The sequence below is a fragment of the Cupressus sempervirens genome, chromosome 5, assembly GCF_028749045.1.
Source record: "Cupressus sempervirens isolate cs-2001-9-10 chromosome 5, ASM2874904v1, whole genome shotgun sequence".
NCBI lineage: Eukaryota > Viridiplantae > Streptophyta > Pinopsida > Cupressales > Cupressaceae > Cupressus > Cupressus sempervirens.
In genome coordinates, this window is record NC_143122.1 from 324,737,947 (window position 1) to 324,756,069 (window position 18,123).

The following is an 18,123-nucleotide window of genomic DNA, read 5'->3' on the forward strand; positions in this document are numbered from 1 at the left end:
AATCATCAATAAATGTCATGAAATAAGTACTCCCCCTAATGGAAGTAACTTGCATAGGACCGACTAGGTCAGTATGCACTAACTCTAATGGATATCTGGCCCTCCTAGAATTTCCAAAATTAAAGGAAAAACTTTGTTGCTTACCCAAAATACAAGCCTCACACTTGTCACATGAATTTCCTATTTACGACAAACCTTCTACCATCATTTTATTTGACAAAAAATTTAAACCAGCATAGCCAAGATGACCATACCTGAGGTTCCATAGCCGTGAAGGGTCTTCAATCACACTCCTTAGAGATAATTGTGTGGGAGTTGCAATATCAACTTGAGATGAGAAATATGTCTCTATCCTCAAGGGAAACATTATGTTCTTTGTCATTTGAACTACTACAAGTAAGTTCTTGCTCCCATCCTTTTCATGAATGACACACCTGTCATTCTCCATCAACACTTTGTATCTATTTTTAATGAGCTGACCAATGCTCATCAGATTGTGCTTCATTCTAGGAGAAAAATACACATTTTGTATTTCCTTCTTCTCACCTTGCTTGGTACAGACCATAATAGATCCTTTGCCCACTACTGGTAAGGTTCCATTATTACCTATTTTAATCTTAGATTTGAAACTCTTGTCAATGAATGAAAAAAATGTTTCATTACCACTCATGTGGTTGCTACATCCATTGTCAAGGTACCAAACCTCAGGGCTTCCTTCTTCACCAACATTACACATGATATAGGCAGTGGCATTCTTTCCACTTCCCATGTTCACATCAGCCACATTTTCTTGTCCTCACTAATCATTTTGCTTCTTCCAACATTCACTTGCATAATGCCCATATTTATGATAGTAGTAGCATTCTACATTACTCCTATTTGAGTTGTAATTTTTCTTTCCTCCTCTTGAAGTATTTTGTGAGCTACTTGCTCTATCTGCTCTTCTTAAACTTTCTGCAGCAACATTTCTTTGTCCTCTATTACCTCGTTCTTTGCCTCTAGAGTTTCTACCTAAGCCATTTCTTCCTCTCCCCCTTCCTCTTGGATTTGACTGAGCTTTGAATGCTTGCTCTTGGGAAGAAGAAGATGTAGATCTATTGATCATATGCTCATGGGTTTGAAGAATACCCATCAACTCATCTATTGTAAAAATAGTGAGGTCTTTTGCCTCTTCTATGGTCATGACCAAATTGTCATTTTTATGAGGTAAAATCCTCAATATCTTTTCCACTATCCTCTGCTCTTGATAGTCTTCTCCATTTGACTTCAGTTGGTTAATTACATTAGAGGTCCTTGAACTGAAATCTGCAATTGATTCATTTTCCTTCATCTGAAGGTTCTTAAACTCCCTCCTTATATTGTCTAGCTTTACTGTACAGACTTTATTAGTCCTCTTGAAGTTTGTCTCAAGATATCCCATGCTTCCTTTGCATAATTTGCTACTGCAATTTTGGAAAAAATTGTCTCTGTCATTGCTGCCTCAATCAAACTTAATGCCTTAGCATCCTTCCTCCTTGACTCTTTCAACTGAGTCTTCTGTGCATTTGTGAGAGCAGCATACTGAGTTGGGTCCCTCACATCATTGAACCCATTAACTACAAACTCTCACAAATCATTTGCATCCATTATGGTTTTCATTTTCTTTGCCTATGTTTCATAGTTTTTTCCATTGAATGGTGGTGGCTACTGCCATATCTTTCCTGCATCTCCTACCATGTCAAATATCCCAAGAAAAAATGCCCTAACCCACTATGGATGTGGGGCCTCAAAGATCTGATACCATGTGAGAAATGTATTAACAACCCTAAAAATCAATTTCACAACCCTAAATAATGCTGAAGAAAAAACTATTACCAAGTGCCAGATTTACTCGACACCTTAATAAATAGAGTAATAGGAGAGTGCTGAGTGAGCTAGGCAAATGAAGAACAACTTGGCACCAATGGATTACGAGTGAACTCGGTAGCTACTGGAGAGTGGAGCTCAGTAGAAGAAGGTACCAAGTGAACTCGGTAGCCATAGGAGAGTGGAGCTTGGTAGAAGAAGGTACCGAGTGAACTTGATAACCACTGTAGAGATAAAAACTTCAACAAGATTTGACCGAGTGAAGATTTACAACGTGAATATTTTCTCCATTAAAAATCAAAGAGCCAAAGTATGAAGCTTCTAAATAAGAATTTCAAATGCAATGAATAGAAGAAGAATAATGGATTGCCTACTTGCTTTCTATTCAAATTTGATTAAATCATTACAAAATTTAGGAGCATTCGGCTTCAACCAGAAAACCCTAAAATAAGCTTAAAACTTTAAACAACTTCCATACTTCAAAAAACTTTAAACTTGTAGCTCTAATGGCTGCATACAATAATGCCTGGAGCAATCACTGCTTTATAGGATGAACTCAACAAACAATAAACTTACAAAATGATCAAAGAAGAAACACGTGCATTTGCAAACATGAAATAAACTTCCTTCTATCTCTGACGACTAGATCTATTGATTACTTCTTTCCTCTATGCAACTTCTAATCTCTTCTCTACTCTGCTAAACTTTTTTCTCTCTATCTCACTGTATGAATGAATCAATAACATTCCTTTTTTTCTTTGGAAAAATATTTTCCCCCTCTTTTCCAAATTTGAAATCTCACCTACTGTATTCATGTTTTTTGTCTATTCTACAACCCGTCAAGGGTGGTAGGTGGGTGTTTGGCTCCAAGGGTAAACGTCAACTGCAATTAACATTCCAACATAATTTTTGGAATTTAAACTAGAAGTATTACCTTACAAAGAGAGATCTTTAGTCTCAGTATGCAAATGAGGACAAAGGCTTGTTTGGGGGTATTCAAACAAAGTTAAAGTCATTAGAAACTGGTGCTTTGTAGACTATATGTTCAAATCAGCTTTTCAAAATATGCGTAGCATGAACAAAAGTAAAGAGCTTGGATTTATTTGGTTTCTTTGAACAAGTTTTATTTTCTGTATTGAATTAATATATTGGTAGAATTTGAGATTATTCCCTCGCATCCATGAATATGTATACTCCAGGTGAGTTCTAATGTTGATGTTTAAGCTTATTTGAAGCTAAAAGCACAGATTAATCTACAATGACTTTTAATGAAAGGAATATTATTCTACTTGGTTACATTAAGAAAAATTAATAAGTCATTTGGTACCCTAGGAAGGATATTTTTTAACAAATGGTGGACCGAGAGTTATTGAATATGCAAGTAAGTTAGAAATTTGAATGATGAAGATAGAATAGTCTATTGGATTAGTTGACAATGGAAAGGTCATAACCATAGGGTATTTTGTTAGGTAAAAATTATTTCATCCTTGGAGATATTACTATCTTTGAAGAATTGATTGACATCTCTGTTGTAGTTTCAATGTTTTTTTTAAAATTGTTTTGAGCTAAAAAGCTTATTACTACAAGATAAAATTTTGGCGTTTTAAGCATACAAGCTACAATTACAATAGAACCTTTCACAATCCCTATTTCCCTATTTAGAGCAAAATATTTCAGCAACTTTATTCTAAATTTTGTTTATTTCAAGTGAAGGTGTTGGGTTAGTAGTTCGACGCATGAGGGATTTTTTTTTATGCACTAAATGCAATATTTTTTTGAATAATAACTTATCTTGGAGTTGTACATGATCTGATTCTCTATCTTTTATTTATTCTTTTCATTTATCACAGATAGCCCGAAAATGGCATTAGAATAAAGGCTTTGGTCCTATGAAGTAAAAACTCATATTGTCGCAAAACAGATTCATGACGGCCAATATTCACCTCCGAACAACAATGGTAAACAAGGTAGGAGAGACCAGTGCCACTTCTCAACACAACACACTTATATGGGGTTGTTCTCCTCTATAGTTTTGTGGGAGACCTAGGGATTTTTCATGTGTCTAAGAAGTCTATCTCTCTTAACATTCTTGGCCCCAACTTCCTCCACACCATATATTGATGAACATTTCAAAGTGGGTCTAGCCTCGAGATGTGTCTTCACACATGGTGATGATTGTGAATGGGGATGTTTGAATCATGGTTTTTCACATGCCTCTAGACTTAGATGACCACCACCTTCTATAGAAGAATAATGAAATACTTATGATCTACGTGATTTACAACTACTTTAGCTGGAAAGTTGTTCAGTAGATGTCTAATGATCAGAGCATGGATAGGGGATGATAAAGAATTGATAAATGAAAAACAATATGTATGATAAATTTCATGCCACCTACAATCATAAATGGTAAGCTATACCTAGGTCTTTAAAATATAGAGTGAAAAACATTGTAGGGGAGTCTGAACTGGGAATTGTTATTGAAATTGAGAGGATTTCTCTTTGTAAAGCCTTAAGATTGTAATTGACTTTTGGGATTGTCAATATAATCAATTGTCTCTTAGACCCTTTCGTCTCTATTGTAAATCAGAATGTTGTCTTTATAAATCTCTTATGTGAAAAATCAAACTTTAATGCACTTATATGAATAGCTATTGATGAGACTATGCATGCTACTTTTATTTTTATAGTTATTATCATATGTTGTGTTCTATGTTTAAGGATTATGTCATTTAGAGATTAGTAATTATTTTCTAGTCATAGGGATCCATTATGTGCCTTGATACCTCATATTGAGGTAGCCCATGTTCTTAGTTAGAAATTTAGCACATTGCCTTAATTTTTGTCAAAATTTTGCAATAAGTGTCCTTTGACTCACTAGACTTCCCATAGAGTTCACTGCCTCCTCAAGGAAACTTTGGAAGTCAACAATTCCTTTTTTGGCATGCGTGATGGGACACACATCTTATTCTTAAAACTTTCTTCCTTAGTCTTTAAAGAAAAATATATTAATGCATAAATGCGTTTGCAAAATATATTATGGATTGTACTAAAGTGTAAACCCCATTTTATCCTTTTTTTTCTCTCCATGTTGGACAGGCTTAATAGATGTTGTAATGCTCAAATAAATATTATTTGATTGTTTCACTTGCTTATTTTGCATGCAACATGGATTAATGGAATTTTATATAGAAAACATAATATACTGGAATACAAGACTTTATAACATACACATCATCACAATCTTGCACTACATCATATTTGATTTGTTTGTTTTAAAAACTTGTACCTTCAAACCCATAATTAACTAAGAAAACAACCTAGATAAATTCAATACTTATGGCAATAATCTCAAATAGGAAATAGGTAATCTATCACTAATAATTAATTGTTATAGATTATTGATGATAACAGTAGATGTTTGAGTTATATCTAACAACATTCAGAATTATCAAGTTCCATTTTATCTTCTGGAGGAACCTTATTCATGTTGTAGTAGGTGTACTACCAATAAGTAATGTAAAGAGATTGTTTAAATGAGATAATAACCTTGTGCTACCTAATAACAAATAAAATCAATGGATCATATCTAAAGTTGACAAATAACTTATAGATTGATGTTTTATAATCATTTTAGGTATCATAAAAGTTTAAAATCTCATCAACTATATCTAATGTGAGACATTAGATAGGTCTACACAATTTTACAACCACTTATATAATAAAACTAGAAATCCTATTATATTAAATAGGAAATATTCATCCTTCCATAGTATCATATAGAAATAAAATATGCTTTAATACTAATATTATGTTCCTTAACCCCTTACTAGGGTAAATAATTTCTACATTATATATGCACAACAAATGGGTTATCAATATAAGTTTTGTACCATGTAATGACCTCACATTGATAGCTTAATAAAATAATACAAAAGTGTTTAGATATGACATGGGAATGAAGATGGAAGGTGCAATTCAAAGAACTATTTACTATCCATGCACTTTATTACTATTCATATAATGCACAATAATTTTTTAATAACTTTAATGAACACTTGATTTATTACATCTATTATGTTATGTCTAGTTGATTTCTACAAGATGTTGGTGATGCTTCCTTAGAGAATGTATACACAACTAATTCTTTAAACAATGGTGGTCTTATCTTAAGAAAAAGAATTATAGGATTCTTGTAAAAAATTGAGATTCAGAAGACCCAAGTCAATTTTGAAAATTTTGGAATTTTCTTTGGCTCAATCCTTGTTGTATACAATGTGTGAGAATTATGTGTATCCTAAATCACAAAAAATACGATAATATATTATTTAAGAAAATAATCGTAAGTGGTTACCTCCACTTAATTTGTCATTATTTAGTGAATATACGACTTGAAATAATGGGAAAACTATTTATTGGAAATTTAAGAAAAAAATTGATCTCATGCATTCAATATTATGCATGAGCCTCTTTTAAAGCTTTTTACCTTTTCTCTTGCCAAAGTGTGGCAACCTTCTAAACTAAAAAGACATAGTTATTAGTTTATCACTAATGAACAAGTCTTAATATAAATGATAAGAAATAAAATATTTTCAATTACAAGAAAAGTTGTGATATGGAATAAAATTTTCATTTATTTATAATTTGACTATTAAAAGATAAAAATAAATATACAAAGATAAACATTAAACTTTGTCAATTTCTTCTAGATAAAAAATATAATGAAAATATATTGAACTAGTTGTAAATAATTTAAATATAAATATTCAACACAATTTACAATAAATGGAATCAAATCAAAATTTATAACTTTATAATTGTGGGATGGAAAGAATCTAAATTTAAGACTTTAGCATAATTTACATTTATTGGAACTAAAAAATATGTGCAAACAAAATAAAACCAACAATTGTGCGAGGATACGATTTCCTTCAAAACCTAAAAAAGGAGGTCAATAGAAACAAAATAAAGATTGCGAGACTTTTTTTTACTAAGAGTGTCAAAAATATATTCTTCCATTCAAAACCAAAACAAAAAATAACTATATAAATTTAAGAATTATAATCTAAATCAAGAAATATAAAATCTTTATTAGTGTTTGGGCACTATGTGTATTATTAAGATGTAAGTTTCTAAAATTGACAACATGTACCTACAAATTGATAATTCATGTATAGGGGTAACATGTGCGATGGGGATTCAATCCAAACAAATGATTAAGATTGAAAGAGATGAGTGGGTATTCTCACAGACTAAGAATAATTTGAAGAGCTATTCATGGGTAAAAATAATTATCTTTCTTTATTATTATTTTTGTATGAATAGACACAAAAATTAACATTATAGAAGAAAAAATGAAAATGTTACAATTTTGATAATTACATTTTATATTTTGTTGAGAAAAAAATATAAATATATAACATAAATTTTTAGTATATATTTAAAAAAATTATAAGAGATGGAAAATGGAAGAAGTAATTAAAAAGGGGAGTAAGTGGAATCTAGGATGTAAAATGATGTTATAATGTTAGACAAATAACATTGTATATAAAGATGTTATATGTAGTTTAATTGTATATAAAATAATGAATTGTTTCATTTATTGCAAATGCATGCTACTTATACACATTTGATACATTGCTAGTGAAACTACTTAATTTTAATAAAATATATAGAATGTGACAATCACATTTACATAATATGTCAGATTATCCACATAGAAATTAAACCATTATAGACTTCATAATTTGAAATTCTTTATTAAGAAAAATATTAATTCCAATCAGTAATTATGTGTCAAGCAGTGTGGACCTGGCAATGACTTCATGAATAAACCAATTAATATTCTTATCAGAAGATTCACCTTTCACCATTTCTTTCTTTGCTAAAGTCTTCCACTGCAGAGAATTCTTCCCCAATTCCAAACCTTCATCACTTTCCATAACTATTTTAATAGATTTCTCCATGGCATCCCTCCCAACCAGCCCAACTCCTAATTTATTCAATCTTATTCCAGTCTTCCACACATCTTCAATATACTTGGAATTAGTTGTTTGGTCACTCCAATGAGAAAAAGTTAGGACGGGTAAGCCAGAGCTTAGGCTCTCTAATGTAGAATTCCATCCACTGTGTGTAAAAAACATACCCACAGATGGGAACTGCCATCTGTGGACACCACGACACAACTAGCCCTTGTTCTTTAGTTTCCTCAACGAAACCCTCTAGAAACTCATCTACATCGTTACTTTCTTCTTTGTTATCATCAGGACGAATCACCCACAAAAATGAATGCTTACCGGTCTTCAACCCATGAGCTATTTCTGTGATCTGCTCTTTAGAAAGGACAGCTAAACTGCCAAAGGAAACATATACAACGGTTGATGCTTCCTTTGTAATGAACCAATCCATACAATTTGCAGTTTTGCAAAAATGAGTACCCACGTCTTGGTCTTGTGGATTATTTCGATCTACGAAAGCTGAGGGAACAAGAGGGCCTACTGTTCTTATTGGAATGAGTGAATCCATGGACTCTGCAATTTCCAATTCATCAAAGGAGTTTGCAAGGATCCATGTGGCCTAAGAAACGGTACTGAATTGATTTAGCACCAGTTGCAGTAATGGCTCATTTGCATTTGAAGGCTGAAGAAAGGATGACAAATCTGATTGACATAGTTGTGGAGCCCTGGTATTTCTATCACCTCTCACGTTCCCTGCTTCGTCTTTATCTTTCACTAAACACCAATATTGTAAAGTGAAAATGAATATAAAAAATTAAGTAAAAGAAAAAGAATATTCTAACAATATATAGCAAGAACAATTTTCATCAAAGACAACCAAATTTTGATTGTACAAAAGTTCATCTAGCGGCAAACTTACATCGTGACAAAACCTTAGAAAACTTAAAATGTTAAAATATTAAGAAGAAAATCCAAAATAATCTTCTAATATATGCATTAAGACAAGCTCACCCATTCCTTTGTAGAAGTGATAATAGATGGAATAAACTGCACATGACTGTGTCCAGAAAAACGCTGAAGGAATATTGAACTTGTTTGCAATATGAGGAACCCATTCCACCAGAGAATCATAGACAATACGAGAGACTCTTTCAGCTTGAGAATTGAGCCTCTCTATCACCTCTTCAAATGAAAGACCTCCCACCTTTCTAACAAATCAAATATCTTTTCTACATCTTTAGTCTTCTCCAAATCAGGAGAAAGCCCATCAGAAATTGTGTCAATCCTAATATCCTGCAAAGCACCGGTTACAAGAGCAGCGAAACACTTTTACCATTCGCTCTCTAACTCTCTCTGTGGTGATGAAGCTCACATGGAGGTTTCTGCAGAGAAGCCTCTTGGATTCATATGACCCTGGGCTGGGTAAGGGAACACTACTACATGAGGTTTTTCCTGACCTAATGACCCCATCTTTTAACGCAAATCAGGATTCACTGCTTCACAATAACAACACTGCATTGCATTGATAGCTAAATTAGAAGGTGAGTGTAGTGCATGTGCACTGTTTTTGTTTTAAGAATAAATGACAAGTAATCTGATGGAAGTGCATCTTCTGGCCACAAATTGTGTGTAGCGTTATCACATCCAATTGACGGTGCCGAAGTTTGCACGGTGGTAAAGTACATAAGTCTCATTGAAAAAAAATGAAAAAATAGTATTTTATATGAAATCTAGCAATCTCCTGAATATTAAGATATGCCTCTCTGTCTCCACTAAAATGATCAGTATTTTATGAAGAGATTAAAAGCATTCATGCGCGGGTTAGGACGACAGATTATATAGGAAATCATAAATACTGTATATATAATTATAAGTTTTATTTTGGGGATTTAATTGTGGTGGTTTAGTTTGGTAATAATGTTTTTGGATTGGATTCTGTGATCTATTATTCTATTTTTAATAGATAAAACAACTCATCTTTATTATGAACTGTGGAAATCTAATGTTCTTAATGTTATATATAGTTATTTATTTTCTATCTTTTAAATGGTGTAATTGTTGGAAAACATAGATGATGGTATTAAAAAGACATAGAGAAGATAGTTCAATATGATTCAAGTTTTGATTGTGTATTAGGACTCTACTTTGTGAGTTCTACTGATTAATATTTCAATTCTATTAATAATTTTTTTCTCATTAAACCTTAGAAGACAATGATATCATTTATACTTTTTTTTTTGTTTACTCTATAGATTCTCATGAACCACATTTGGTGATGGATATAAGAACATGGCTACATCTTGTTGAATCTACAACTTTGTTATGTCTAATTTTGTCTATTACGTCTAATTATTTATTTTTCATGCATGCATGCTTTCCAGTTCTTATTAACTATGAGCTACATGCTAGTTTTGGATTCATGTGCACATAAGAGCCACCTTTAGACTATTTAACACTTTAATTTTATGAGTTAAACCTTAGTCTGTGATGTTCAAGCCATCTCATGCACTTCAAAGTGGAGACATTTATGTACCCATGTCAATGGACCTATTTTGAGAGAATATATTCATAATATTTTATAATCAAACACAATTCATTTTAATTCTTTGACTCTTATGATATCCATCCATCATTATTTATTCTTAACCACATAGATTTTGATATTTTAACTTATCTTTAACATATGTTAATTTTCTTCAAAACATTTGCATGGCTTATTAGCCTTGATAAGTTCTTAGACATTCTTGACTTTCACACTTTTTTTTTTTCTTGTTTTGATTCACTTCTAGTAGATTTGGTATTCATCCCTCATGGTTTATATCTAGCCTAAAAATATTAGCCCTTTCCTCATAGTGATTAAGAGCTAACTAGTAGATGTTTTTGTAATCCTTTTACATTGTAGTTTCTAAAGATATCCAATTGAGTGTTGATCACAATCTAGTCAAGAATGCAAAAATAATAGTCTAATCATAACAAAATTGCATATAATCATAACATTGTGTTGGGAATTTTATTTTTGTATAAAAGATTAATTATTCCATATTAACAAAATTGACTAAAAATATTTCTATCTACTAATATGATAGTAAATATGTACTAATGTTACCTATGTTCTCTTCAAACATACTAGATTTTTATATTGCATCACCTCTTCATGTGCATACTTATCTATTAGACTAAATATCTAATCTTTGTATACTTAGTTTTTAAAAATAAAAAATATTGTTAAATCTTTAGGATTCAAGTTTTCAAGGAAAAATAAATGTTTAATAGTGCTATAGTCAAAGTAATATATGTTTCCACTATTTGTCAAGGTCTGAAAATTCTTGGAATGATTACTTTTCATATTACTACTAATATATAAACTTCAACTTATTTTCATTCCATTTTTGGGTTAAACCATTTCAATCATTCAACTTAAATGCTTAGAATATTCTGTTAAAACTACAAATGAGGTCCAACTTGAGATTGAATTGTAAGAGATATCTCAAGGCCACCAATTAATGTTCCTTGAACTTCTATGAATGTTCATGTTATTGATGTGTGGTAGGCCAAAGATATTTGCACTGATATAGGCATTGAATAACTACACCTTTTATCAATCTACTCCATGCTAGGAGTGGACGGTCAAAACCTTGTGCCTCATAAATCACAAGTGAAAATGCTAGAATAAAGCCTCGGGCCTACAAAATAGTGTAGTCTACCCTCCAAATAGGTCTCTATTGGTCAAATTTTCTATGCAAGCCAAATTTTTTATACCAAAATGTAATTTGGCAAATCACGGATTTTCCCAAATGTTAAAGGTTTTAGATAAGAGTCAAGATCTTGAATAGATGAAGTCACATTAGGTACTGTCTTCATGAGAAATAACTCAAAGAGATTTGTTTTCTTTAAGAATTCATTTTAGAGCATAAGTTGACTACTTACACTAATCTCAAGGATTCCAAGAACCTTCAAAATCCCTAGCAAAAAAGCTTCTTCTTTTTTAATATAAGCTTGAAAATTTGACAAATCTTTATTCTTGATGAAGGCCACTACTATAAGAACCTAAGTGCTTGAGTTCCTAATGAAGTTCAAAACCCTGACATTGTGGAGGAAAGACATGGGTCCATAAAGACCCTTGAAAATCTCAACCAAACTAAAAGAAGGTGACACTAACATTCAAAGGATTTTTGGACATAAATCTAGAATCAATTTTAAAACTCAAATAGGAAAACAAATTTTGATAGTGGAAGATGGAGTGAATAGGTTGGTTGAAACATATGAAAAGGGAAATTATATAAAGACATGGAAAATGATTATTGAACCACTTTATAATTGTGTGTAATTTAATATTTTTGAAGGAATTGATTTCGTGACTAGAATGTGGTGGGTACATTGGTCAACACAAAGGACATGACCAAGAACTCATAGTGTCCATAATAGCATTTGAAGGTTTTCTTGTGAATATCTTGTGCTTGTACCTAGATTTGCTAATAACCTAATCTATGTCTACCTTTGAGAAGTAGACTACTCCATGAAGCTCATCCAACAACTCATCAATCAATAAAATTTTGTATCAATTATATATCTTCTTTATGTTTAGAGAATGATAGTTGATGCACATCTTGAACATCTCATCATTTACAAAGACAACCAATGATGCAAAAAGGACTCAAATTGGGCTTGATATGTCACATCTATAGCAAATTCTGAATTGCCTTCTCAATTTCATTCTTGAACTTTGCTACCCATGTTTTGGACTTGTCAAATTTTGCCTAAATGTTTGAGTTGTTAAATTCCCACGTGGTCGTTAAAGCTTGATCTTCAAAATCATTAGTTTGGAATTCAAAGTTCAAGGTTGAGCAATGTTTTTTTAGTCCTCCCTTTATTATCATTTTATATATTATGCCTTATAGTTACCCTACCTACCTTTTGAACTTGAACCGTTGAACTACAAAGTTCAAAGTTCAAAGTTCTTCCAGTGTTGTCTACTATCTTAATAGTTGGATCACTTCATTTATTTTACTAAGGCGCAATGGATGGAAATGTTCCACATTGAACTTGAATCTCAAACTTTATGTTCAATGCTTTAGAGTTCATAATTTGTTAAGCATATGTGCATAAATAGTTAGTCATCAGAATGTTTCACCCTATATTTTGCGGTAAGGGAAGTTGAACCTTCGAACCTAAAATTCATGGTTCAAGATTCACAATCTCCAAGATGTATTACATTGTCGACAGACATGTGGCGATGTGACAGGCTGGAATGCATAATGATTAGAAAAGGTGATGGTAAGGGGGATTTTCTACATGCAAGATATTAATCTATTCTTTTGAGATTATGACATTTCATCAAATCAGTACTTTCCACTATCATTTAGCATAATATGTCACTCAGGTCTAATTTTAAATAAACCCTTTGTCTCTTAAGTTGCCATAATTGTCTGTTTGTGATAAATTACCTCTAATTTCTACCGGAGTGAAAAATAAAGGTGGCGGAGTAGCATTCCTTCTCAGGGTTTTCTCAGAAGCTAAAGCACGAGTGAGTCTAACCTTTTTTTGAATTTCCTAGTTGGTTCTCTTTTATGCGATTAGAAGCTTTTCTGGTTTTTCTTCTCAATGCCCTTGGGTGAGTTGGTAGTTTAAATACTACATATATCACCACGGCCTCTTCCTTCGTTAATATTTTTAAAGAGAAGAAACCTGCACCTTTAATGAGTTTCCTTCTAGAACTAAGAGATATCGCAGTTGTAGATGAAAGTATTGAGAAAGTAGTAGATAGGGTGGTTAGGAGTTGTTTAATACAAGTTGGTGGTTTCCTTGAAGTGGCATTGATCCTCCTACTCCTATTTCTTTCGATTCCACTCTCTCTTTATTGGTGGTACTAATATATCTCTTCCTGTTTTGTAGATTCCACATAATGGTCAACCCCTCCAATTTCTTTCGATTCCACTCTCTCTTTATTGGTGATACTAATATATCTCCTCTTGTTTTGTAGATTCCACATAATGGTCAATCCCTCCAATCACTTTAATCCTTAGTGTCAACTTTGGTTGGGGTCTCAAAGAAGGTTTCCTCTTGTTTGTCTACTATTTTTATGGATTTCGATAATTATGGTTCAATGAAGGAAGATAGAGCCTTCAAAAAAATATTTCTCTATCACATATCTGTAACAGGAATGTAAGAATCATTAGACAAGATGATTTTGTTTAGTCTATTTGTTGTTCTATGTTTTTATAGCTTTGCTTCAACTGTGTTGTTTTTCAAATTGTATAATTTGGTAATTCTCATAATTTTTCTTTGTAAAAAAGTCGGAGTGATTTCAATTGTTTTTTCTTACCTAATAAAAATATTGACCCTTAGTGGTGGTATTCTTCAACTTTCATAAAAGTTACATTTGAAAGGAGATGATAGGTAAACATGTTGGTTTCTTCATGGAGCATCTAGTAGGGTTTCTACTAGGGGTATCTAGTATGGTTTAAGTAACTTCTTGAGTCTAATGAATCAATGGATCAGTATTATTTCACAAGTGATAAATGGTTAATATGTTCTTATGAAGAGTTTTCAAAGTTTTTTTAAAAAAATTGAGTGATATACTTGAGGATAAATGAAAATACAAAACATATGTATAAGTTGTTTGACGTAGTTTGAGAGGAATATCCCTTCAACTTTCACAAGAAACTATACAATAAATTCAAATTTTCCTACACAAATAACTCTTCTATGATATTTTAAAATTTAAAACCTCACATAGGGTTACTACCATAAATAAGACAAATAACTATTACCAAGGAAAAAAAAAAAATTTCTTGGAAAAATCATTAGTACTATTACTTCTATAACTACATTCTAATTACCAAAATATGAAGATGTTGAATACATTGAATAAGTAGATGTATAAGTCACTCTAGATGGAAAAGTTTATACCAAAACACAACTTGAGAAAGAACTTTGATTCCAATAGTGGTGGTGCTATCTACAATAGAGACTAGATTCACACACAAAAAAGAAGAAGCTAAATTCAAATATAAAATAACATTGTAGAATATATTGCATGTATCTTCAAGTACATACCATCCTTTCAGAAATGCTCAATATGATATACATTATGAATATATATTGCACTGCCAAAAATTTTATTTATATTAATTGTAGTTTGTAGAACTATTATCCCCAAGTGTGTCGAATAAGTTAACATTAACAAAAGGTGACTTACAAAATATAGATAATCAATTCTTTTAGTAATACAAAAGTAAGTACCTCATAATATTGTTTAGATTTACAAATTCTAAATACTCCTAGAAAAAAACATGATTGGATTCTTAATAATTAATTCAAATTTAATTATTTTATATTCATATGGCCGTGGAAGGCATTAGTGGTGCACTATTAGTGACCTCCTCAACAAAAGCCTCAATATTTTTCTTTGAAGATCCCCTATTGTCCATAGCTTTCATAGCTAATGTCTTCCACTGCAAAGCATTTTTTCTCAGTTCAGCTCCCCGTCTGGTTTCCATAACTTCAATAATTGACTTATGCACCTCTTCCCTCCCCACCAAACCATCTTGTCTCTTCTTCAATCTTATACCTGTCTTCCAGTATTCTTCTATGTACATTGCATTAGTAGGTTGATCACTCCATTGAGGAAATGCTAGCATAGGCACCCCTGAACTAAGGCTCTCTAGTGTGGAATTCCATCCACAATGGGTCATGAACAATGCTACTGAAGTATTAGAAAGCACCAGTGTTTGTGGACACCAAGGCACCACTAATCCTTTCCCGCTAGTTTCCTCTAAGAATCCTTCTGGCAAATCTAGTGTCGTGCTTTTTTCTTTATCTTCATCACCTGGGCGGATTACCCACAAGAAGGAATGACCGCTAGCCTTTAGTCCGAATGCTATTTCATGGATTTGCTCTTTAGAAAGGATAGCCAAGCTACCAAAGGAAACATATATCACTGTTGACTTCCCTTTCGTCTTCAGCCAATTTATGCAATTTGTTGCTTTCCACAAATGTACACTAACATCTGCATCTTTGGGAGTGTTTCCCTCTAGAAAAGATGATGGAACTAGAGGACCCACTGATCTAATTTGAATGAGTGAATCCATTGATTTTATTTCGGCTGCTTCCAGTTCAGAAAAAGAGTTTCCCAATATCCATGTGGCTTGGGAAATGATATTGAATTGATCCAGCGCCAACTTTAACATGGATGGGTAGGGATTCGAAGATTGAAGAAATGATGGTAGATCTGATGGGTGCAGTTGTGGGAGTCGAGATATAACTTCCACATTCATACCATTCTCTGATTCATCCTCTTCATTCACTAAACATAAAAATGAAAAAATGGTTAGTCAAAATATATTTGATAATAAATAAAATTTGAAAACTCGTATTAATACTTGATTCTTTTAATATTATTGACTACCTTCAATAATTGAATCTATTCATAATTTCAATGGCTTATGCAAACAATCGGCAACTTGTAGTGTATATAGGAAAACAGAGAATAGAAAACAGTTGGCACATTGTAGTGTATATAGGAAAATAGAGAATAGAACAGCAGCAGTAATACAGGGAAAAGAACTTGTGGTGTACCATTTGTCACTGGACTATACTAATATAGAGACAACTGATTTCAAGATCATATAAATATGCTAATAGTAATGACATCAGGCTAAAACTTTGTCAACTAACTAAAACTGATTGACTCTCAACGTAAAGACTCTATGCATTTTTTATTAAGATATACTGGAAAAGCAGTCTTCAATGTTTTGAATATATTCATAACTTCTAAACAGATTGTCGCAAAAACAACAAGGAGCCGTTGATTGACTCTCAACGTAAAGACTCTATGCATTTTTTATTAAGATATACTGGAAAAGCAGTCTTCAATGTTTTGAATATATTCATAACTTCTAAACAGATTGTCGCAAAAACAACAAGGAGCCGTTGACAATAGAAAACATTAGATCCCAACCACTCAGCTCAAACATTTTTAGAATGTCAAACCTGTAGAGTCTTTTAAACCATAGAAACATTAATCAGCCGTTGACTGCAAGGCAGCACTGCAGTTAAAAAGCTCAAAGTAAAATAAAAATTGAGACATCAACCATAAGAACAGTAATTCTTGTTCAAAGCCAGATCATTTCTGAAATTAAAACCTATTTAAAAATGAATGATGTAAGTTATGCCTACATACCACTTCTTTTGTGATAATGATAATAGATGGAGTAAACTGCACAAGATTGTGTCCAAAAGAAGGCCATGGGTATGCCAAACTTCTTTGCTATTTGTGGAACCCAATCCAGAAAAGAGTCATAGACTATACAAGAGACTCTCTCGCCTTGAGCATTGAGCTTCTCTATTAGATGCTCAAATGAAACACTTCCAAACCTTTTCAGCAGATCTGATGCCTTTTCTAAACTCTTCTTACTATCGAAATCAGGAGTAAGCCCATCTGAAATTGTTTCCATCCTCATGTTCTGCAAAACTCCATTAATGGCACCATTCTGAGCTTTTGCCATGCGGTCTCTAACTTTCTCCGTGGTGACAAATGTCACCAAGAGATTGTGGGAGAGAAGCCTCTTGGCAAACTCCATTAATGGATTGATATGGCCTTGAGCTGGATAAGGAAACACCACTACATGAGCCCTCTTCTCTAACTCTCCTAAGCTCCCCATTTCACTGAAACAAAAACTTAATAATTTAGATAAAGCTCTCAAAACAAAAACTTTGAGATTCAAATCTTTAGAACTCTGTGCTCCTAAGGTTACAACAAAGGCCTATAAATAGAACTGAAATGTCTGTCCAGAGTTCGAAGTATGGACTTAATTCACTTAGCAACACAAGACGTAAACGTTCGACCATGCCAATACTATAATGATATATACAGCCAACTACTATTCGTCTATGATTTACTGGCCGTTACGTTCTGTGAGAATCTGGAAATTTTAAAATTGCGTGGCGGGTGTATTCGATTTGTATTTGTACTGCAGAAAAATGACAAATGAGATGACGAAAGCACATACGTATCATTAATCTTGGAGTAATTCCAGAGCTTCTCTTTTTGGGTGTCCCAAGATATTGAAATGTTCGGTATCTGATTGAACAAGAGAAAGTTCCACAAAGTAAGTGATTGAAATCAATCTGAATTTTGACAACAGCTGTACTCGCAGTCATTGTAGTCCACAAGCAAAGAGCCAACACGTCGTACTTGTTTGAAATTTTTGGAATTTCAAATATACCCTAATTATTAAACAAAGTTTAAAAGACATAAAGTGAGCAAAGTTAGAAAGAAATGATAGCTGGAATGAGAAATTTGAGGTATTATTTACGGTAC

The 18,123-nt window shown here is 32.5% G+C and overlaps 1 protein-coding gene and 1 pseudogene across 2 annotated transcripts; both read right to left on the bottom strand.

The window, feature by feature from the left end:
* Positions 1–7,634: 7,634 nt before the first annotated feature.
* LOC149555978 (UDP-glycosyltransferase 74E1 pseudogene) lies at positions 7,635–9,272 on the bottom strand (annotated as a pseudogene). Its single transcript, XR_016364513.1, has 2 exons — positions 8,814–9,272; positions 7,635–8,576 (listed from the first exon to the last, which is right to left on the bottom strand). The product of XR_016364513.1 is annotated as a UDP-glycosyltransferase 74E1 pseudogene (transcript).
* A 5,637-nt stretch (positions 9,273–14,909) lies between these two features.
* LOC149555979 (UDP-glycosyltransferase 74E1-like) lies at positions 14,910–17,576 on the bottom strand. The gene is made up of 2 exons (XM_089830101.1): positions 16,984–17,576; positions 14,910–16,107 (listed from the first exon to the last, which is right to left on the bottom strand). The coding sequence occupies exons 1-2, from the start codon at positions 17,462–17,464 to the stop codon at positions 15,140–15,142; spliced, it is 1,449 nt and encodes a 482-aa protein (XP_089686227.1). The 5' UTR covers positions 17,465–17,576; the 3' UTR covers positions 14,910–15,139.
* Positions 17,577–18,123: the final 547 nt, after the last annotated feature.